General features: G+C 35.0%; 1 protein-coding gene across 1 annotated transcript in view; it reads right to left on the minus strand.

Annotated features, from left to right (window-relative positions):
* Positions 1-9,685: 9,685 nt before the first annotated feature.
* The window catches only part of COL5A2 (collagen type V alpha 2 chain), a 150,413-nt gene continuing 135,746 nt past the window's right edge, over positions 9,686-24,352 (minus strand). The window contains exons 47-54 of the mRNA XM_007108047.4: positions 24,129-24,182; positions 21,904-22,011; positions 21,455-21,508; positions 20,331-20,438; positions 18,188-18,479; positions 16,390-16,577; positions 13,917-14,156; positions 9,686-13,230 (exon numbers count right to left, since the gene is read on the minus strand). Coding sequence (XP_007108109.1) covers positions 13,084-13,230; positions 13,917-14,156; positions 16,390-16,577; positions 18,188-18,479; positions 20,331-20,438; positions 21,455-21,508; positions 21,904-22,011; positions 24,129-24,182 — 1,191 coding nt within the window. The 3' untranslated portion in view covers positions 9,686-13,083. The remainder of the gene's footprint in view (positions 13,231-13,916; positions 14,157-16,389; positions 16,578-18,187; positions 18,480-20,330; positions 20,439-21,454; positions 21,509-21,903; positions 22,012-24,128; positions 24,183-24,352) is intronic.

Raw genomic sequence — 24,352 nt, forward strand, 5'->3', positions numbered from 1 at the left:
CATTCCTGGTTTTTGTCAACTTTTCATAGATTTAAAAAATGCAAGTTTACAATCTAATGATTTTTCTTGAAAAAAGCATATTGAATCCTAGCTCTCTGGCTTAATAATGCAATGACTTTCAGGAATATGAGATGATATAACTCATGCTGGGAACAATAATGCACAATGGGGAATCTTGCAGATTTTTAGATCATATTTAGTGGAACTCCGTGGGGCATATTGAAAACTGAGGGCTTCTATATGACACAATCCCTGGAAATAGTAACATAGTAAATTAGGGAGTCTCCAAAGTAGTAGTAATCAGGGAGGAAATTGCTGGTGATTTAGAAAGAAGTAAGCAGGGTCTGGCAAAACAGACATTAATATTAAGAACAATTGCAAGCTTAGGCTTTTTCTACCACCTCTAAACACTGCCTCATTTCCCTCTTGGGTCAGCCCCTTCTCCACCAACAAGTTATTAATCTTTTAGTTACTGCAAATGAAAATATCATCATCTTGCATACCTAACTTTATAGTTTGAAATATATTCACTCTATATAATTAATAATAATAATACTTTCAAAAATAAAAATTCCATCAGTCAAATGTCGACTCTTAGTCTACTTATCCTCCAAGCTAGAGGCAACCAATGTTAGCAGTTTCTTGTGCATATTTTCAGAAATATTATCTATCTATCATCTATCTATCTATCTGAGTCTATTTGTGTTATGCATTAGAAATTAAATTCCTTGCAGTTTCGTTTTAGACATATTCAAAGCCAGCAATATTTGGTCAAGTCTTTCTCACATTGCATCACTCTGACATTGGCTCTCCTGCCTCATCTTTCATTTATAAGGACTCTTTTAACTACATCAGCCCAGTCCCCAACTAGATAATTCAGGATAATTTCCCCGTTTTTAGGTTAGTTGATTAGCAACCTTAATTCCATCTGCAACCTTAATTCCTCCTTGCCTTGCCATGTAACATAACATATTCGCAGGATCCAGGGCTTAGGATGTGGACACATTTGGGAGCCATTATTCTGCCTACTTCAACAATGATGCACAGAAGTAAGGAGAATGGTGGTGGTCATAGCTGTAGTGAGGGCAGTAATAGCAAGGTTTCCAAAGAAACTTGGCCAGTAGTGCCAGAAATGTCATCAAGTGCCCAGTTCGTTGGTTTCACCAGGCTGCTTCTGGGGTGTGATTTTGAAGATGGCTCTGAATGTAAGCATTCCCTTCATAGCTGTTCATTTTATGAACCTGGGTTCTATAACTTGCTCTGAATTTCCCTGAACTTCAAATAAAATCTATCAATTGCATTTCTTAAATCAGTCCAAGTTGGTTTAGGTTGTTTGCATGAATCCAAATGTTTTGGCCTGAGTAACTGGGAGAAAAGTTGCTAATAGCTGAGATGGAGGAGACTATCAAGGTAAAAGATTTCAGGAGCTAAAAGATTTAACAAGATGGGGCAAGTTAAATGTAGATGCCTATCAATCATCTAAGTAAACTTGCTGAGTTGGAAGTTAGGTATAAATCTGGAGGTCAGAAGAGAGGTCCAGGTTAGAAAAATAAATTTAGGAGTTTCAGCATATATATGGCTTTTATATCCATGGAAGTAGATACAATCATTAAACAATTGAGTGTAGAAAGAAAGGAGAAACTGTATAAGAACTGAATTCTGGGATATTTGAATACTTACAGGTTGGAGAAGTGAGGATGAAGCAGCTAAGGAGATGGAGTAGGAATAAAGGGAAACCAGGAAAGTGTAGTGACCTAGATGTGAATAAAAATGTTTGCTGTTTAAATTTTAAAATTATAGCATATTAAGAGGATAAGGATGCTTAAGGTTGATGTATTACAGGGCCACTAATTGCGTATTTTAAAAAGTAAGGTCACATGAGGTTATATCAATATTCCTATGCCCTATAGATAGCAAATAATGATGTAATTAAATCTTCTAACTCACAGTTATAGTATCAATTTTTTACCTCTTTGTTGATGGAAAACTGAATACAACTCTCTTTACCTTCAAGCTGGCATTTAAGCAAAAAAGTTCATTTATAAAATTTATTTTATAAGTCTTGAGGGTGAAATTTTTGCAGTCATAACAGCATTTTTGGAAAATGGAGAAAAGTAGGAAGACATATTAATTATCCATGTCTCACATCTGTGGATACCTCCTTAAAGTCTTCGTTGTATATGCTGTCATAATTATGACAAAATACACTTGTAATTTTGTATGCTGCTTATTTCATTTAACACAATACCATTTTATCCATAAGAATTTTTTTTTATTTTGTTAATAATTAGGAAAAACATAGAGAAAAATAACAGTAAGGTCTCCAAAGTTAGAAATAACATCAAAGTGATTGTACTTTTATCTAGTTTATATTAAAATTTTATTTGTCTGAGTTCTATCTTAGAGGAATGTACTTATTTTTAAAAGTGAATCATAAACTGTGAAAAATATTTTCTTTTCAGGCAAAACTCTCCATTGACTCATACATAACTCACTAAGTGAGCTTGATACAACATTGGTGAAAATATTTTATATGATGGAGAACACATGAAAGCTCTCCCTAAATCTTTATGTTTCCCAATTTACCACACCTAAGGTTTTCAGAAATTTTTGAAGAATCACTTGTTGAGTTAATGTCATAAAGAAAAAAAGGCAATCATCCATAGCCAATATTTTTTTAAACAAATTCTTATCTGATCATATTTTTCCTCCTTTTTCTTCTCACCTCTTTAAATCTTGTTCAAAAACTATTTCCCTTTAAAATTTCACTAAAATACATAAAATGACTTTGGCATCTTTTAACCATATCTAACATGATATTCATTAATAGAAGAAAGGCTACCCTATGTCCATAAAGTTTATAAGTGGGGATTACTATATTTCACACCAGTTTAGTGATGATGGAAAAGCAATGATACACTTGCTTCAATTTTGAAAAGGAGATATTTCATAATTAAATAGGTGGGAGAAATAATAAAAATATTTAAGCTCTGTCTTAGATTGTGTTCCCTGGAAACAGGTTCTATGGCAACTTATGTGAAGATTTACTGAGGAGTCATCTCGGGAGATACAGAAAGTCAGGTTTGGACAGAAGGAGAAGCTGACCCACGTGCAACTGACATCGAGGCTTTGGGAAATCCTACAAGAAGCTCTGGAACTGAGATGGCCCTTTAGAGTTGTTATAATTCACAGTAAGAGTGAAGGGTCTGTGTAACCTTGACTCAGATGGTGATTGACTCTGGGCCAGAACCTGGAAGGGGTGGGGAGTGGGAGAACCTTCTGAAAGGCAGTCTTGGTGATTGAAGGAAATTTTTAATGAGGGGCAAGCCTGTGAGTCCTCAGTAACAGATACTCCCAGGAGCTGATGCTTTGGCTTTGAAGAGAGAATATGGGTGGAGCAACACTTTATCTGCTAGAAGCTCCTACTCCATGCTCAGCACTCTGCCAAACACTATAGGGAAATATAACACATGATCACTCCTTGTTAGGAATGTGTTGTCTAGAATAGATAAGTTGAACCCATATGAAATGGTACAAAAGCCTTCAGATGGTAAACAATTAAGTGCTAAATTATGCTGGGCCAACCATCTGAGATATAGGTAGTAGATGAGAAAAGGAATTAGCCAGTGGTGATTATATTGTCATAAAAGTCTTTAAGAAGATAAAACTTGAGTTGTGTAATAAAGAAGGGGAATAATTTTGGTAAATTGTGGCAAAAAGGAAAGCCACTTTAGAGTAAGAAACAAAAAAAGAGGAGAAATAGGAGCAGGGATAATTATTCCATGCTCACAGGACAGTGAAGAATCCAGGCTACCTAAATCTATTTATTTCAACAACATTACTGAGCAATTATTAAATGCAAGGCTCAGAACCAACTGCTCAAAAAGGTTCAAGGAGAATGAGATTCCATGAAATTTAGAAAATAACAATGTCACGAGACTCAACGTAGTAAGTTGTATTAGAGAGATCCAAGGCACTTAGAAAGGCCCAAGGAAGGAACTGTCATTTCTGCTTGGAGGTCCTCAGGAAAGCCTATGTGAAGTATATTTGGCAACTTATATTAGCCCAGTTTCAGATGAAGCATGGATTTCATGTGGTGGTGTAAGAGATAAGGCTGGAAGTATAGTCTGGACCAGAGAGCTTAGAAGAGCCAGGTGACAGGTTTCTGTATTTTTTTTTTTTTCTAATCTACATCTCAATGTAGACCCATATAAAGGTTTTAACTATTGGAAGGCTGTTACTCGAGGAGAGCCTTGAGGTCAAGGGAAGTGTAGTGAAACAGCGTCAGATTTACAGGAGATGAAGAGACACCTACTGTAGAAGAAAGAAAGATGAATCAACATTTTAGGGAAGAAGAGGATGAGACTGAAGAACCTTGGCAAGGGATCAGAACACCTTTATTTTCAAAGACTAGACTGAGGAAAGAGTCACAGAGTATAGACATAGTTGCTGGGAAAATTAGGTTAAGAGGGGACAATGGGGACAGCAAGAGGAGGACATCAGAAATCAGGCAAGAGATGTTTCTACTTAACACAGAAGAACTCAGCGGAAAGTTACACAACTCCAGTCTTACTCACAGCTCTCAACGTGGCAGTTCACCATGACAGTGATTCCTTTGGAAGGGTAGCTGAACATGATAAAATGTCTGACTGATTGGAGAATACTAGGTCAGGGGCAGTTAGGTAGATTTGGAAAGTACCCTTATACAGATGGTCGATGAAATCATCTGGTTCCAGAATGAAATCATTAGGGAGCAAAACTTCCAAAGGAAAGGGGAAAAGGACAGCATGGTGTGCCTGTGGTGGGAGGGGTTATGTGGAGAAAGCATCATCAAGTGTTGGATTTGGCATCCTTGGTTTTTAATGGATTAAGAAAAGGAGGGTTTAATTTTGAGGGCTAAGGTTGTGATTAATTCAAGGGTTATGAGGAGAGAGAAGAGACTAAATAGAAGGAAGGTTATCATTTGTGCTACTGATAAAAATGATTGGGGTCTGATTTTCAAATCTTGTCTTGAATTTAAACCACCTGGAAACTGTCCTCAGTGGTATCAGCAAGAGCACAGATTTGAAGGAGTGAAGGCTGTAACTGCCTGTAAGAACCCACAGGGCACAGCATTATGCAGAGAAACTTGTCAGATGTCTCAAGGAGGGGCTTGGACTGCATCTTCCTATCTGAACCTGTAGGGCTTACATTTGGACTACAGATGTCTTCAATTTTGTTGCATTTTTCTCATTAAAGTGACTAACAATTGTCATTCTGTATCTCCAGCTGCCTTTCATTAGAAGATCTATCTCATAACAGTTTCAACTCTTGGGAAAATTGTTCACATTGCATTTCTACCATCCTCTGTTTATTACCATCTGAATCCACATTTTTTACTTCACATATGTGCAGACCAATTTCTTATAGTATTGATGGCATTTAACCATAATTGCTTATATATGTAGGCTTTTGTTACACACTCTTTAAATTGTGGTGAATCGTATTCTTAGATAAAAATAAATGCACTCTTCATATTTTTGTTTTTGTTTTTAACTTGTAAGATAGTCCCATGGTAAGGCATCGATGTGAATTAAATATCATTTGAGGTGTTTGTTGATGGCATCAAAATCAAATCCAGCAGAGAATTAAAAGTGTAAGTTGTATAGGATTATGCTTAATTAGTACAATTTCATCTTTAGGGATCCTTATTATAACAGTCTCACTGGTATCCTTGCTTAGATTGATTTTCAACCAGAATTTTCATCTTTCTTCATATTTCTTTCTATTGGTCTTCTTGAGTTTAGTCATGAAGGGGCAAAAATGAGAATAAAAACTGCATTATTGCATCAAAGGAGGCTTCAGGTAATCTTTTCCAAAGTTCATGGTTACCTTTAACAACCAAGTTTTGGGATCCTACAACTAAAAAGTAATATTCCTAACTTTCCTCTTTCTCTCTTTTCCCCTTAAACTCCAGAGGTTCCCAGTGATGTGCTCTGGCTCACTACTCTCCTTTGACGTCCTTCTTGAGTGATCCCATTCCCACCCAAAGCTCTAACAATTCCTTGATGTGATGGCTCACATATCTTTAGGTATAACACCCACTTTATCTCCAGAGAGATGCTCCATACACACATCAGTTACATCCTCAGCCTGTTTCCTTTTCTATTCCCCATGTTAGTAAATGTCATCATCTTCCATCCAGGTACCTAAGAAGCCAGAAACCTGAGAATAATCCTAAATCTCTTGCTGTCTCACCCTCTCACTCTTTCATCAGATTTTGTTGATTCTATTTCTTCAGTCTCTTCAAGTCCATCTCTCTTTCTCCATCCTCAGTGGCACTGACTTCTCATTCCCTGTTACTTTTTCTCCAAACTTGTTCTAACTAATCTCTCTGTTGTCAGTCTCACTCACAGTAAAAATTCTCCCTGAGTATTGCTGCCGAGGTGATCTTTCCAATATGCAAATCACAATATGTATCTTCTTTGTTTAAAACGTCAGTATTTTGCAGTAAAGTTCTCTTGATATTTTGGATGGTTCAGATTTTGTTCAAAGGGATTGGCTTGCATGCAAGATATTCAACATCTTTGGCCCATCCATAAAATGCCTAGAATATTTCCCAACTGTTATAACCACAAACACCCTCCTCACACATTTCCAAGGGTTGTCTAGAGAGTATGTTTACACTCCCAGCTTATAACCAAAACTAGCTGCCTAAAAAAAAAAAACTTCTTCAGAATAATTTTCAATCTCTTTAGCTTGACATACCTTCATGGTACCTCTTTCTACTTTAACTCCAAACAATCCCTTGTAGGCAGTCTACTGCCATGTCAGCCTAACTGGGATTCCCTGAACAAGCCGCAGCTCTTAGGAACTGCATACCTTAATTTATGTTGTTCCTTATATCTGGTATGCCTTCATTGCTCAAGACACTGCCTTAATCCCTCACAACTCATTAAGAGAAAACCTTTTCCAGGTAGTCTTCCTTGCTCTCCCTCCTCTCCAAATCCCAGCCTACTTTAGAGGGCTTAGTTCTGTGGTTCCACTGTGCATACTCCATTTAGATCAGTTATAACCATGTATTTATTCAATTCAGTTGGTATTTTGGTCTGTTTTACCCACAAAATGGTAAAAACAGCATATAAAGCATGGAATGACTTCCTGTAGCATCAACCGGATGCTACATTCCAAATAAAAATATACCAATATCCTTACATGAAATACACAGGCAATACATGCACTCACAACAGATTCTTAGGCTATAGTGTAAATTAATCGGCCACCATTGTGAAATTGGTTTTGTTATGTGAATTTTAAGTTCCATTCTATTTTATATTTATATCTGCAATTCTTACAAATGATATTTTAAGTTACTGTTAAAATTCATAGTTCTGGAAGATCCCCAGTGTATCCTGTTCTTTCTCCTACCCCCAGATCACTTCTGGTGGCACTATCTACTCACATTTACAGGAACTCTAAGTAAACCAATTTGATAAAATGACTGTAACTATACTTTCCACATCCAGTGGGAAAAACAGACAGAAAGTGTATATGAGTGTTTTCCTGCATCTTCTTTTACACCTATTACAATCAAATATTTTAATATTTGTCAAATTCTGATAGATGAAATTTAATATCTTACTGTTTGGTCGCAGTTTTTATTTCTAATGGCATTATATTTCTTCCACATGTTTATTGGCCTTTATATTATGACTTTCTGAATTATCTATATAGGATTTTGCATAATTTTGCTTTTTTGTACTGATTTTTAAGGGGTTTTTTTTTGCAAGTAAAGTATACGAAGTCTTTTCTGTCATAATTACAAAAATTTTCCCTGTTTAAACAAGCTCTTATGCATGCTCATTGAGTTTTATAATATAGATTTAAAATTTTAGAATCTGATATTTCAACATTTTACTTTGTTATTTATATATTTGTTTTCATTACCATTCCAAGATTATTAAACTACTCAAAATAATTTATGCAAATACTACGTTTAGAGGTTTTTTTAAAAGTGAAATATTCAGTCCATTTGGGAAATGTCTTGGTTTAAGGACTAAGGAAGGAAACATTCTTTTTTTTTTTTTTTTTTTTTTTTTTGTGGTACGCGGGCCTCACACTGTTGTGGCCTCTCCCGTTGCGGAGCACAGGCTCCGGACGCGCAGGCTCAGCGGCCATGGCTCACGGGCCCAGCCGCTCCGCGGCACATGGGATCCTCCCGGACCGGGGCGCGAACCCGGTTCCCCTGCATCGGCAGGCAGACGCGCAACCACTGCGCCACCAGGGAAGCCCGGAAACATTCTTTAAAATGATAAATGTCTATGTAGTAACTGTAACAGCATTTATTGATTTAATGAGAATTAATTTAATTATACATTGAAAATATAATATAGACATGTATTTATATATTTATATATATAAATCTAATATAGATATATAGATTCTTGCCTAAATACTCTTCTTTTACCATGGTCAGTAGATTTTTATTATTTTTTTCATATCTAATAGGAAGAGTGACCTGTCTTTACTCAGCATTTCTGTTTTGGGGGGGATTCCTTATCACTTTTCTTGCATATTCTTTATTCCAACGAGCTTTAAAATGGTTTTGTCATGTCTCATGCTTTTAAGATCCTACAGGGATTTTAAGTAAGATTGTACTAAACTTATATTTTAATTTAGGAAAAAGAATTACATTTTTCAAATACTGAGTTTCCCTATGTGAGAAAAAGGCACAATTATGCCCATTTTATCTTATTTTACATACCTTGGTCAAAAGTTACAGTTTTTTTTCAATCAGGTTCTATAAAAGTCTTATCATGTTAGGTCCTTAGTGTTGTATGTTGTTATTGCCTTTGTGGATAGAATCATTTCTTCTGTTATGTTTTCTATCTAGTAATACAAATAGAAACAGTAATCATAATACAATAGTAATAATGACTTATGCTTCATGCTAGTACATAAATTAACTATAAATATTCTCTAAATATACTTTTCCAGTTACACAGTAGATATTTTCTCATCATTCATTCAATGAATGTATTTTGAACAAACACAAATATCAAGCAGTATGTTGGATCCTTGTAAAGAGCCCCTGCCCTTATAAAAAATACAATTAGTAGAGAAGACTAAGACTAATCATTAATCATACAATTGCAGAAAGCATTATAATTTGTGTTATAAGGAAAAAATACAAGGTGCCAAGAAAATTTATAAGGGGGGCTGTTATCTAACCTGGGAGGTAGGGAAGGGTGAGGACTCTAGGAGGATTTCGTGAGGATGCAGCATTGAACAGAGCTCTAAAAGATGAGTACTGTTAAACCGGGCAAAAGAAATGCAAATGCAGATGGCCTTTGACAGGATGGGGAATCTGGTTTAGGAAATGGACAGAAATTCATTGTGTGTGAAGCAGAGAATAAGGCAGATGGTGGCAAAATGAAGCTTGAAAATTAGGCAGGAAGTCAGGTCATGCCAGAGCCTCATAAAGTTTAAGTGTTTTTATCTTTATCCTAGAAGCTACCAGTGAAGCTTTTTAAGGATGTGTGAGTGTGTGTGTGTGTGTGTGTGTGTGTGTGTGCGCGTGCATGTCTGTGTGTTGTGTTGGATGGTGGCAGAGAGTGAGGTGACATATTCAGGTTTATATTTCAGATTGATTGCTCTGGTTTTACTGGGAGTAATGGATCAGAAGAGGGTAAGAATGGATGCCTAAAAACCTTTTAGAAGGCTATTGAAGGAGCCCAGGTGAGAAATAATGATAATGTGAACTAGGATAGTGGCAGTGGAGGTAGAGCGAAGGGTATGGCCATAAGGAACATTTAGGAAGCAAAATTGAAAATACTTAGCAATGCCAGGATTCTGGCATTGTAAGGGAGAGAGAGAGAGGCGACAAGAATGACTACCAGGTTTCTGGCCTGCCTAAATGGATGAATGATGAGGCTCTTGCCTGAGATAGGGAACACAGAACATAAATCAGCTTTGAGATATAAGTATCGTAATTTTTTGAAACATAATGAGCTACTAGTACTTCTGAAATCCAAATGAAGATGGTGAGTTAAACATTTACGCATGCATTTCTTGAGCTCCCAGGAAAGATTTAGGTGTGTATATACATTGGAGCTATTGACATTAGATAGAAATGACATGGATAAAGCCGGTGATGAAAGAGTATTGAGAGTGAGGGTAAAGAGAAAAAGACTGGTCCCTGGGGAATGCTGACATTTACATATTGACTAAAGTGATCATTGATAAAGGAGACTGAGAAGAAAAGCTGCTCTTGGGTAAGCCAGCCAGTCTGATAAAAAAAAAAAAAATCACCCTAGTGGCATGCCCCACACTCCATAGGCTTTTAGTTGTCTTTGAAGCATCATTGCCTTGGTTTGCCACTGTTGGACCTCAGCCCCCAAATCAGCTTTTAAGAGATTATTCTTAGTCTCTCCTAAAATTTTCATAATTTCAAAGAAAAGTGTTACCTTGAGGTGTTCTTTTTTCATGGTGGGATAGGAACTCTAAGTGAGATGGTTCCAATGATTTTTTTTTTTCCAGATTTTTCTTGCACTTGCTTTCTGCCATATAACAACATTGATGTGAGAAGAAATGTTCTCTACAATTCCTTTGGATCTTTTTTTAATTTAAAATAAGTTACATTGAAACTGGTTCATTTGTCAAATTTTGTGTTAGGAGTCTGGGACTTTTTTGGCATTGTTTGTGTTTTCTTTGCTATTTTTCTTCCTTTCTGTTCATTTGGGGAATTTTCATTTGTATTTTTAATAAAGTAATAATAAATTAATGTCACCATCCTCCCCAGCTGCAGATTATTTCACTTCTGATGATGCAGAGTTTGAGGTGTGTGTTGGACATGATGGAAAGAAGTACGCTCGTCTAATGAAACCTATAGATCTGGAACAAAGGCAAGAAATTTGAGGGCTTCTGGAATGGTCTGGGACAGCCTTTTATTTGTAACATTCCTGAGGTTCAAATAAGAAGTGGTATTTCTATAGTTGAAAATTATTAGTGCTTTTGACTTAAGAGAATCACCACGTATTTCTGGCTCATCTAGCTGAACTTGTACAACTTGTATAGGTTGGGCTTGGAGGAAGTGTTACTACAAACAAAACTCACAAATCTTTAGGTATATACATATTCAAATACTCAAAATCAAGACGTGGAGCTCAAATAATAACCAATCTGTGAGAAAACAATATTGTGAAATAAATATTGAAGGTAAAACTCTGAAAATATTTAGGCTAAATTCATATGTGATACACTGAGACAAACGTTTTATTATCAGTTTATTCAACCATGAAAAATAAGTTGCTTTTCTCTTGTTATCAATAGTCAGTACCCTGAGATTTTTAAGAGCATAGAGAGTGATAATTAGTGTCATGTTGCCTTTGTGAGCGATGCTGCAAATTGATTTTCTTTATAAGCCAGTATCTACATGATGAAAGGTATTTGTTGTTTTATCTTCTAAACAGATGGCAAACAAAGAATACCACAACACCTAACTTTTCACTACTGAAAATGAAATGGATCTAATATGTTCAAAGGAATTCCACGAAACAAAAACCATTGACATGACAAAAGCGTGCATTTAATTCAATGCTTTGCAGAGATACATGACTAAAGTTGTGTGCATGGCTTGTCCTTTGGGATGGTCCCAGCTGTTTATTTTTAAAGAAAAAATAAAAATGGAGCCAACAAATGCAATTAAGGAAAAAAAATCCTTGAGACATAAGGGGACCTACATGTTCTAGTCTAAGAAACATGCAAGTATTACAAAACATTCCAGATACAGTATGACAGATGAACAGTGAACAGGCACTGGAACAATGCTCCTTCTTTCAGAAACGGGAAGTGTAACAGTTGTGTTTTCACAAATGGTATTGATGAAACCATCTTTATATTTAAAGAATTTTATAGAAGGAATTTTAGCACCATCATTAAAGGAAAAATAATAATACATTTTAGCCCTGCCTATCTCCAGTCTTGGAATAATCACAGAAGCATAGCACCTTTTAGTATCTAAAATATAAACAAGACTAGTTAAGTCCATCCCAGCTTGTAGAGATGAGGTAGCTCATGCTAAGAAATGTTGGGTCATTTTTCCTATGAGAGTTCAAAGGCCAAATGTTCTAATTCCAATCATCAGATTTGATTAGAATCAGCTCCACAACTCTGAGTTTCTAAATCTTTTTCTTCATTACAGGCCTCAAGAAGATGAGATTGTACATGTGGAAGACTCTCAACTTTGGGTCCTGAACATTTGTTTTTAAAGTTATGTGGAAATTATTTAGCATTCTATGTTTTCTTAAACAAGAAAGTGCAAACGTATTCAATGGTATACTCATTTAACTTCTACCTATATTGATAGATCGAGTCAAGAGGGAAAGGTAGCTTTAAATTTGAATGAGAAAGAAGTTTAGATTCACCACACTTTACAAAAATTTAGGATTACTTTTTTTCAGAAATTCCATTGAATATATACTATTGTAACATTCCATTTAAGGCAGTGAGAAACTGATATTTTTTTCATGGTTCCCTTTAAAGGGTATCCATGTTAGTTATACAATATCAAGACATGCATGTGGGTTTCAATCACAAGGATAAACATTTTGCTTTCATTTTTAATTGATAATCTGGAAATGAGAGGTCACAAAAGGGCACTACTTTCTATTTTTCCAACTGCAGCCACGTGAAATAAACATGTGTTGTGGTTTTACATACCCCACTCTTTAAGCTATCTGCCAGGAAGAAAGATTTTCTTATAAATACTAAGCAACTTTGTCATTACATTGAAATAAATTGAAGAAAATGGAGATTTATTTATTCAAACAGTTTACTTTTTTTAAAGGTTGTCATTGATCATCTTAAACCTAAACTTCTTATTGAAAAATATTTTATATCAATTAAAACTTGAGGATTGTAAGTAAAATAAATATTCTGAAGGATAAGGAGGCCAGGCACTTAAGACCATATATACAATGCTGATGCAGAATCAGCCATTACTTCAAGAGTCTCAGGATCAGCTTCAAATAGTCAAAGTCCTGTGAATGGTGGTGGTCACTGAGGGTTGGGGTGGTGCTCATTGTCGATGTATCTCGGCTTGCTTCACACAAAACAAACTGGCCCAACTTCGATGCCAAATTCTTGGTCTGTACTGCCGACATCCACAGGGGCAAGATCTATAATGGGCAAGCGTGCTACATTCTGTGTTCTATATTCATAGATGGTCTTGCCCACATTTCCATTTCGTTTCTGGAATTAAATGGTACAACGGGTTAACAGCATATACAAATTATTCCAAAGATTTTGGACAGCAACTTCCAAACCGGTTTTTATAAGGTAAAAGCAATGACTTTTAGAGCACTATTTAAAAGTAAGAGCGCTGCTAATATAAAGCGAGATACTGGCATAACTGGCAGGCATTTCTCTCATTCTTTAAATTGAGAAAATGACCTTTATTCTTTTGCAGCTTCACAAATGGTCACTAACAATATAAATTATGAAAGCCTTTTTGATTTTCACAAGTGAAACCATAATTCATCATTAAATATTTTCCTTTTTTATATCTAGGTATGCAAGGCGGAAGACATATAAATCAGTGAAAAATATAAGGTAACTCAGATTGATTACATATTTTAGAATCAGGAAATTATAAGCATGGAATCGAGATTAAATAAACTAAGTAACTTGCAGGAGAACCAAAGTGAGTTTGCAAAAGAGCTGCAAGGATCCAGTCCTTTATTGTTTTGTATAAAAACCTCTACCGGTATTTCACGTACTAACACACATTCAAACTTACCCAAAGGAACAACTATAAACAAACTGCTGTTGTGTTTATATACAGTGTAAAATTGCCCCCACCTCTAGTGCCAGGACAGTATTTTTAACAAAATGATTTTTTTTCTTCAACCAGATCAATATGGATCAAAAGTACTTACAGAGCAAGTATCATGAAGAACTACGTATCTGAATCTAACGTTTCCCTCTGCTTTGATTTCTAAGTCATTTGACCCTTTGAGAACCACAGCTTTCTTGAAGTTCTTAGCTTGATCATCCATGTATCCTACACTGTTTTTACAGATGTAAGTAATGTTCTGGGAGGCTTCTTTCGATAAAAGGCGCAAGAAGGTCATTTGAGTAATGGCTGCATTTGGTGACTGGTGGTCTCCATAAACAAACTAGAAAAACAAAAAGAGTCTTTGTTATACGTGTCTACCCCTCTTGAGTTCTTATGGTTGGACTAATAAAATTGGCACAAGACAGATTAACAGGAGAAAAAGAAACAACTTTAATTCAGGACACAGAGGTCTCATAGAAATGGGACCTAAGAAGTGGCCAAAGCAGGCAGCTTTTATACTTTTTAGACAAAAAAAAAACCAAAAAACAAACATAAATTTGAGAGGAATTGACAGGACAAAGAAACCTAGGTTTGGGTATGTAATTGGTAAGGAATTTAAAGTTTGGGCTTGGGTAGTAAATTAATAAGGAAGTAACAAGGTTTGTTTATACAGGCTTCTTGGCTCTAAATTCCGTCTTTGATGATAAAAATGTCTTTCTGTCTCCCAGTACAGGGACGGCACCTTTCACAGGGGAGATTTATTTCCTGCTTTCGGGGAGACAGAGAGTAGGGTCAAAGTGTCCCTTTTGCATCAACTGTAACTTAAATAACTTTAATTCAAAATAATCAACATGCCACTGAATCATATTTTGGAGCGGCCTGCCCTGGACCCCAATATATGTAATACTGATGAGCTTTACAGTGGTGTGTGTGTGTGTCTGTGTGTGTGTGTGTGTGTGTATTGATTTCAGACAAATTAATTTTGAAGAGTATTACTTCTTTTGAAGAGTATTATTCTTTCATATAACAAGATATTCTACCTATATACATAAAAATATCTTAAAATTTCTATGAAAATTCACAAATAAGAAGCTTTGTCCTTACTACCCCAAACAAGTGGTGATGAAACCAAAGATAATTATAACTCACCAGAGAAAGTTTAAGTATTTTTAAATTTGCTTCTCTATTTGTTTAAAAAAAAATCTTGAATATTACTTTTTAGAAGAAGTTATATTCTTGCGCATAGGTTTGGATATTCAATCATGTAGCAAAAATAACTCACTGTTTTTATTGTTAATTATAATAAGAATTAGGACTTAAGTATTAGTATAAAATCTTTTTTAACCCGACTGTTATATACTTGTAGGAAATATGAAGTATGAGTTTTCCATTAGCTAAAACAAATAATCAAAAATAACTTCCTACAGGATATTTCCTACCCATCTTCTACTTTGAGCTTTATTTTCAATGCTCCTATATGAGCTTTTTACATAATATGTTAACTAAATTACATTTCACTTAGGTATATTTAAATTTAAAAATTTTCCTTTTCATTAAATAATGGTAGATTCTAGTATATCCTGCATATACCCATAATGTCCTCCTACTATGTTTATTATGAATAGGAGTTCTGAGAAAAGGTCAGGAGCAGAGTTGAGAAGGAAATTTCAGAGTTAGGCTGCCATAAAGAGATCTGGAATAGAGTTAGAATCTAAACACTGGACCATGAAAGAAACACAGAGGGGACTAGACTCAGAAAAATATCAATACAATTTATATAATCATAAAAATGCCTTAAGTTTAAATAGTACTACAAGGTTTGCAAAGTGATTCAATCATTAAATAATATTATAGTAATTATCTAATATTTATCCATAACTTAAATACTAGACACTATATTAAGCACTTTATATACACACAGAAATTGTGAGATAAATATTATTGCCCTCACTTTTTTTTTGCGGTACGTGGGCCTCTCATTGTTGTGGCCTCTCCCGTTGCGGAGCACAGGCTCCGGACGCGCAGGCTCAGCGGCCATGGCTCACGGGCCTGGCCGCTCCGCGGCCTGTGGGATCTTCCCAGACCGGGGCACGAACCCGCGTCCCCTGCATCGGCAGGCGGACTCTCAACCACTGCGCCACCGGGGAAGCCCTGCCCTCACTTTAAAATGGCAAAACTGAAGCTCCAAAAGGTTAAGTGACTTCCTAAGGTCCCAAAGTTAGTAAGACATCCAGGTAGGAGTCACCTAGGTCTCCTGACGCTAAATATACTTCCTGTCTTCCAACTATGGCAAGATCCCTTCAACTCTACTCCACAGTCAGTGTCATATGCATTAAAGGAGCTAATATGAAAAAATAATTACTTTTGTACTTTCCATCAATGGGAAAATTATCATTCAAAATTTATGTTAATTTAATTCATAGTAATGTTTATGCAATGATACTACAGTTGTAACTAATGAGAATATATCACTTCAAAATAAACCCAGTCAAAAAATAATAGCACAGTCCTAAATAAATACAATAAATAATGACAAGCAATGAATACAATTTTAAGAAGGCATATTAAATTACCTGAGATCCTCTATTCATATCAAGACCATACCAAACAGGCTTATTATCAGGAGATTTGCTGGCCCACCAGGTTTTACGTGGTACACTGGATGGGTTTGCTGAAATACATGTTTCTCCTGTTTCCATGTTGCAGTAAACTTTGATTGCATCTTCAGCAGATCCCTGGTTAGGATCAATCCAGTACTCACCTATTTTCCAAAATAAAAATATTTGCTAAATAAAAAGAATTTTAAACATGATTATGAGTCTCTAAAAGAATTAACAGAGGGTTTGAAAATATGAACGCATTGATTAAGGACTCTTTGAAGAGAGAATCGCAGTTAAGGAAACACTCTGCAGCTAAGGAAAAAGTAACTGTTATGCATTTGGGCCCTTTCTACATGCCAGGCACCTTGCCAAAAGGTGCCTAAGGCTCAAAACACAAATGTGAAGAAAATATCATTATACACATTTTACAAATGAGAAACTATACCAAAAAGAGAGAATCCACAGTAAGTAAGCAGCTTTGCCAAAATGAACGTGTTCCCACTTAATTTGTAAAGCCAATATTTTAAAACAAATAATAATGGAATGTAATAAAATAATGTATTCAAAACTATGAATAAAGTAAGTAAATGAGTCAAACTACAATTAGAATGCTATGAATTAGCTCACTGGCCTTAATTAGAATTGATCTCATGTAGAAGAGATCCTTGAAGCAGGCTATACCAAGATAGTGCTGGGTGCTAGAGATACAGTCAGTAAACACACAAACTAATACATTTTTGTGCACATATGTCTATGTACACATCTGTGTGTATATTTTGTACATATATAAAATATATGTATATATATTACATGTATATTTATATATGTATATATAAATATATATCATTTATATAATAGTATATGTAATATATGTGTAAAATATATAAATATATGTATGTATATATAAAATGTAGGTATAAAATATATATGTATGTATATATAAAATATATATATAAACTATGTATGAAAAACTGCATTTTAAATGAAATGAAGGGGCATTTATTTGGTGGTGGGATGTAAGGTATAGAGTTAGTAATCGAATTGCCTATTCTGCAAAGATAACAATTTTAGCTATCCCTGTCAATATCATTTCAAAGTTAACTGAAACTCTTAAGCATTTCATAGCTCATTCCTATGGCCTAGGATCTTTCTTTTCCAGGTCTTATTAGATTAATTAAAATGATAGAATTTTGCAAACTTCAGGCATGGTATATACAACTAGAGAAAAAGACTATTTAATTCCAAAATATTTTATAACATAACTATAACATAATCCTGCAGCAGAGATTACTGAAGTGTGATTTGTAGAACAGTAAATGACATGAAAGGAATTCCATATTCGAATAAATTTGGGAAATAAAATGTATACTTTATTCTACTCTTGATGATCCAACTATATGTTAGCGTATTAAATCCATGAGAATTACTGAGGTAACCAAATATATTTAACCTTGCTTAAGCAAGTATTTTGGACATTTATATCACCACAAAATTATCAATATTTTAAGACTTCTGAATGGAAATGGAACTACCACCGTGAAATTGGATCATGAATAGGCTACGTCCTCTATTAAAGCGCTTAGCTTCTCACCCCCTAATTTTTCATATCATTGGCCATCCCCACCACTAAACCACAAACTCTGTGACTCTCCACCATTTTATCTCTTGTGTCTATCACTAAATAGAGAGTAAATAAAATATTTTGGAATGCATTGGAGAATTACACATCAGAAGCAATGAGCTTTGCTCAAATGGGCAGCTGTCTACTCACCGCTCTGCTTCGCAGAATGGCAAAGCTTTAAGTCATCACAAGTTCGGGCTGGGTGCTTTCTAGAGCCATCAGGGCTGCGCATGGTTTCGATCTGACTACTGAGTGACTTCAGGGTAGCATGCACCCCTGGGTCCGTTTTGTTTTTGTCATCAGGAGCTGCCTGATCTTCAGTAAACTCTGGAAGTGGATCTGGCATGCTCTCATCATAGTGCCCCATGATATCCCCAAGAGCAGCTGTAAGGTGGCCAGGGGGACCCGGAGGGCCAGGGGGACCAGGCTCGCCAGGAGGACCCTAATTTAAAAAAATTAGAAGTACATTTAACACATTTTTTTTGGTTTCTGTTTTTCTATTGGACGCAAAGGCATTGATGGGACTTGGTGCAGAGAGAGTTAACAATGCAACACCCCAATGTGATGGTACTTGGGAGATCTGTGACTCATGCCCTTTTTAAACTAGATGGTTCTGGCCTGTGAACCTGTAACATTCCAAGGGTGAGAAATGATGCATAATTGTTTTTCAGGCAACATATCTGCAAGTTGGCATCTGAGGTAAATAAAGAGCAAAGCATAAAATATTTGCTTTGATGTTTACCCTTGAAGATGCAATACATTTTATGTTAAGAATATACAGATATGCACACTCATTTCCAAACTATTTTGGGCAAGGCACAACTAAAATGTTTTAAAAGGATTTATGGACAGAAGCTGAATGAGGATATGCAGAGGAGTTGTGGGTGCTAGTTCTATAAGACTACACATCAACGCCAAGGAAATACACAGGAAGTCTTTTTATGTGCATTAGTTAGTGTGTAGATCAAAATCCTCTACACTAAACAAAACTGGAGGAAGTTCTCTTTGCCCTTTTTATTAGCAAAAAATAAAGAGTTCTCTTACTTTTTTTTGCCAAACAAGAACTACTGGAGCAAAAGGGAGATAAGCACAAAAATTGGCAGAGGCTAGAAAAGTGGATCGTCTCTGTTAATTTCCTTCTGCATTTTCTCAAGGAAGAACTCAGCAACTTGAGAGAATTAACCAACAACCTGAAGATATGTGTGGTCCACATCTCTCGTGGGGAGTACAGTCCTGGCAGGCAGAAGGCTGGAGTTCTGTTACTGGCTCCGCCGCTTGTTACATGGCTCTGGAAAGTTGCATCAACCTCTAGTGCAAACATTTCCTCACCGTCAAGAGACTGTTAAATCTGTGTTTTTTTTTTTTTTCTTTAAGATCATATCATGATTCCATACATTCCTTTATGCTAATCTCAGGGGAGGAGATTTTTTTTCTATCAAGGACCACTAAAATACAAGATAAAGTAAATCAAGAGCCACATAAGTCAGAGGTATTCCAATTCTGTGGCTGTTTTCCATTTAAAGATAGAGAAATAAACAAATAGAAAATATTCCTCTTGACCACAGGAAATGTAAAGCTATTCTTTCCATGTAATAAATAATAAATATTTGGCTTAATGGTATTGACAATAAAGGGCAGAGACAGAATAAAAAAAGGAAAATAAAACCAAAGAGGAAGAAACACCAGGGAGGGATGCATAAACTCATATACACATATGCACATACACACATGCAAGCATGGCAGATAGAGGAGACTGTTTCTCAAAGTTTGTTTTCTGAGAAGCCAAAGTCTAACTAAAGCAATTTTTATAGCTTTACATGATCCTCAAGTCAATACTACTGAAATATTTTATTAAAAATTTTAATTGAAATCCTTTCTGAATTTCATTTTCAGTAAATAACTCTTCGATTTCATATGCTTCACTTTCCAGCATTTTCATGAATGAATGCATTCATCAAATCTCACATTTAGTCTATTGCCTTTTAAAGCAAAGCAACATTTCCATAACTCTAGTTATAATACAGTCATAACTTACTACTTGCTTTCATTGATATCGCATGAAGTCAAGGCCTAGGTAGGTTGGACTCTGATTTTATATACTCTGAATAATCTGTATTAAAATGTTTGAAATAACTACTTATACAGACAAGCTCTTATGTGACTTTTAGACTTGTTTTCAGGGTTCCCTGAAGTCTTTTGTCCACCATGCTGCACAGACATTCCTTAGACAGAATCCAAACTATGAGAATCAATAGAATCAATCAATCACTTGCATACAAATCCGTGATTTTACCTCAGGGCCTGCTTCTCCGACACTGCCTCGTACACCTGGAGGCCCGATGGGCCCAAGTGGCCCAGGGTTTCCTTCTTTACCTGAAGGACCAACTGGGCCTGGAGGACCCTGTAAGCAACAAAGACTGTATTTTAGATTCTAGGAAGAAGATCTTTACAATACCTTTCTCTGACCAAAGAACTATTTCTTTATGGAATTATCACAGTGATTTCTCATATTCGTTTTCCTAATGACTAATAAATGGAGTTCTAGCACTTTCTAATGTTTACTACTTCATCACACATGAATTTTCCACCATCCATGCAAGGTAAAAGACCAGTGTCAATTAAAAACGTTAATGGACTAGTCATCTACTTTTACTGGTAGGCACTGTTTCATCAAATTTCATGTATTGCACACCTAACTAGAAATTCAATTAAGTAGGAGTAAGAAAACGACAGAAGGAGTGTCTGATATAAATTAAATTTGTGCGCCTATACCCCAGAATCTCATCACATCCTAGTAATTTTGATACTGTTCTCAATTTTATGTGTGATTTGTTTGCACTGTATTTAGATACAGCAGAATTTTTTTCTAATGATTTTCCTAAGTAATTATGTGTCAATTATCTTATGGCATTAATGATTAATGACCTATTAGAGGCAGCATTAATACTAATGTAGAATTTCTATAAGCTTCAAATATTGGTTTCATTTTATCATTTGCTTCCTAGTTAGCCTTATGCCAACCATTGCTGAGGAACTATTACAATTACTTAAAGGAAAAAAATAAATCCAGCTTCAAAATCTATCTCCACTTCATGGTAAATCCTATTATATCATTTCAAAGAGTACAATTAAATGGAAATTTCAATAAACACAGAGTAAGAAAATGAACTAACAGATGAGTATATCCACCCTAGGTAAGAGATTTTAATGTGGGTCCATGAAGTAATATGTCATATTTCAGGATATTTCTACTTAAAGGTAAATGCTGAATGGTTTGTCTCATATGTTTGCTGCCAGCTTCAGAGAACCGAGGCCAACTCCAACTTCAATACCATGAAAATGATACTGAAGCAATAACAGTATGCCACCAGGAGCATTATTATTTACATCTGCAACTTATTAAGTTTTGTTACTTACTCTTGGGCCAAATGGTCCTGGGATTCCAGCACTGCCTTGTTCACCATTGGGACCCTTAGTAGGAAAAAATAATGATGCCAAAATATTTATATCCTACGTTTTACCATTCTTAGCTTTTTCAAATGTCCTGTCATTGACTTTAGCAACATAAACTACTTTCATAAAGTCATCAACCTCTATAATGTTTCATGAGTTGACCAATACTAAAGACAACTGTAGGAGTAATGGTGCACATATCCTTTTGCTTTATTTCTTTCCTACCAAATTACAGCAAATATATGAACAATTATATTGGATAGCTAGGTAATTAGTTATTCATCGAGATATTCTTTGAAATGAAAATAAGATACAAAAAAACCCCATCCATTTTATAGACAAATAAATGTTCATGTCAAGATACCTGTGTATTCTCACATGCAGGGCAAATAATACTTAAAGGGATAACTTACAGGAGGTCCAGGAAGACCTTGAAGACCAGTAAAGCCTCTGTGACCCTTCTGACCTCGGTCACCTCGGTCTCCATGATCACCTTTGTCACCTCGAGGTCCTTGGGGTCCCTAGAAATAGGGTCAGAGCATGGATATTGCCTGTTGAGACTACAATTTACTACAATTTTACTTTGTGCAATTGTATTTGCTACAATTTTGGGTACTGTATTTTATATGAACTAATATATTTACTTATCTAAATAGTATTAGACCTAGGAATTTTTGTCTATTTTTCTCAAGGAATGAAGGCAATCATTAAAATCATAAGATATATAATAATGCTTTCCTAAAGATTCAGTTTTTTTATGTTTATCCTATATTCAGACTAAAATGAGGTATTTTAAAGTTTGATCTAGCCTATCTGAGACATTTTCCAAAGATTATATTTCACATATTTAGCTGATATCATTATGTAAAAATACTGCCACCATATATAGATTCTTTTAAATTAAAACGTGAGTTCTTATTTACTTATGTTACTTCTAAGAATAAAATGTTTATTAAATTTGCATATGCAGATAAACTAACTAGATATGAGCTGGGACTATGTTAAGAAATTGGCCATATTTGAAAGTTGCAGAGGGAGTAGATCTTAAAAGTTCTACCACAAGAAAATAAAATTTGCAACTATGTGGGATTATGGATGTTGACTAAACTTACTGTGGTAATCATTTCACAATATACACCTATATCAAATCATTATTACCTTAAACAAGTACAGTTTTATATGTCAATTACAGCTCAATAAAACTGGTGGAAAAATAAGAAATTGGCAAAAATTTGTTTGAACAAATGAAAGAGGAATATCATCATTGAGCCACTCTCTTCTAAAGAAAACACAAAGAACTCTATGTTATCCTCATATCTGCAATATCTGTACCTCAATCAATCAACCTTGATCCTGAGAAACTAAAGAAAAAGCAATAGTTGAGAATCTAACTGTGGGACAGAAGCTTCACCAAGAAGTGAAAATTATCTGATCAATCTTATCAGTCACAGACTTTTTCTTTGTTTGTAAAAGTCTCGGGTAGTAAAGGCAGCTCCAAGGGTCTAGTGGTTCACAGTAAACTGACAAGTAACACAGGGTCACCTACTACAGGGAAAGCTTCTGTTGTCTTTAAAGTTTTTCTAAAAGAGAATTGAAATTCTATCAATCTGACTTTGGAGAATGGAAGATACTATCAAATAGACTGGCTCTCAGGTTAACTTTTCCCTTATTAGTTTTTTGTTCTTATTTTGTTTGGTTCTTATTTTTTAAATTGGATATCCTAATTGTCAAACAGTATGAGAATCTTTTTCATAATAAAAATAAGACTAGATCTCAGTAACTTTTACATATTGTATAAAACAATGTAAATTTAAATACTAAAATCAGTTTGAATGTTTTTATAATGTCAGAAAGGTTATTTTATTTTAGGGATGCCCCCAAATTTCATAATTAAAATAAACTAAACTAGAAAGCACCTATTTAAATTATTAACTAGAGTTCATTTAATCATGGAAAACAAATTGTAACTGGTTAGAAAACCATTCACTTGACATGCCATGTAACTATAAAATCTTCTCTAGCCTAGCTCAAATCAAAGCTGATAATGATGATTTAATAATAGGTCATAATTTTAAGGCCATAATTGTTCTTCATGAATATAGATATTGATATTGAATACAGATATTGATTTATATAATGGGTGTGAAAGAAACATGACCTATTAGACTGCCTGTAAGAGATGATTCACTCATGATAAGACATCAATATAATAATCATTAACCTTGAAGCAACTGCAAAGAGCAAAAAATCAGAACATGGGCAGGGCAGTCTAGTTGAAAATAAAATATATTTGAATAGTACTTTTCAAGTTTACAAAGAGCTTTCAAACCCATTTTCCTATGTAATTTTTAGAAAATCTCAGAGAATGGCACTATTTCTCCTGTTATTTTGGGAGAAAACTGTGACTCTAAAAGTCTTAATTGATTATTGAAATAATTTGTAGTTAAATTCAGAGGAGCTATATTAACATTATAAAAAGAAATATAAACTCCTGGGTATCATTTTAAATCAACATCTTGTTCAAAGCTTGAAGAATTTGGTAATTTTCACTTATGAGTCTTAAATTTTACTTCTTTGGGAGTATATTTTACATAAGAAGACATATATTTAAAAAAAACAACAACAACAGAGAACTTACAAGTAAGCCACGTTTCCCAGCTCGACCAGGTGGTCCAATAGGACCCCGAGAACCCTAGAAGAAATTTTCACAGATATTAATACAAAAATATGGATGTATTATATTGATATAGAATTCAAGAATATATGTTTGTAGTTGAATACTTATATATTGTGTATGTGTGTATCTAAGTGTATAGTTCTATGGCTAATTAATTAAAACCAGGCTGAAGTCCCTAGGTATAA

The sequence above is a fragment of the Physeter macrocephalus genome, chromosome 2, assembly GCF_002837175.3.
Source record: "Physeter macrocephalus isolate SW-GA chromosome 2, ASM283717v5, whole genome shotgun sequence".
Taxonomy (NCBI): domain Eukaryota; kingdom Metazoa; phylum Chordata; class Mammalia; order Artiodactyla; family Physeteridae; genus Physeter; species Physeter macrocephalus.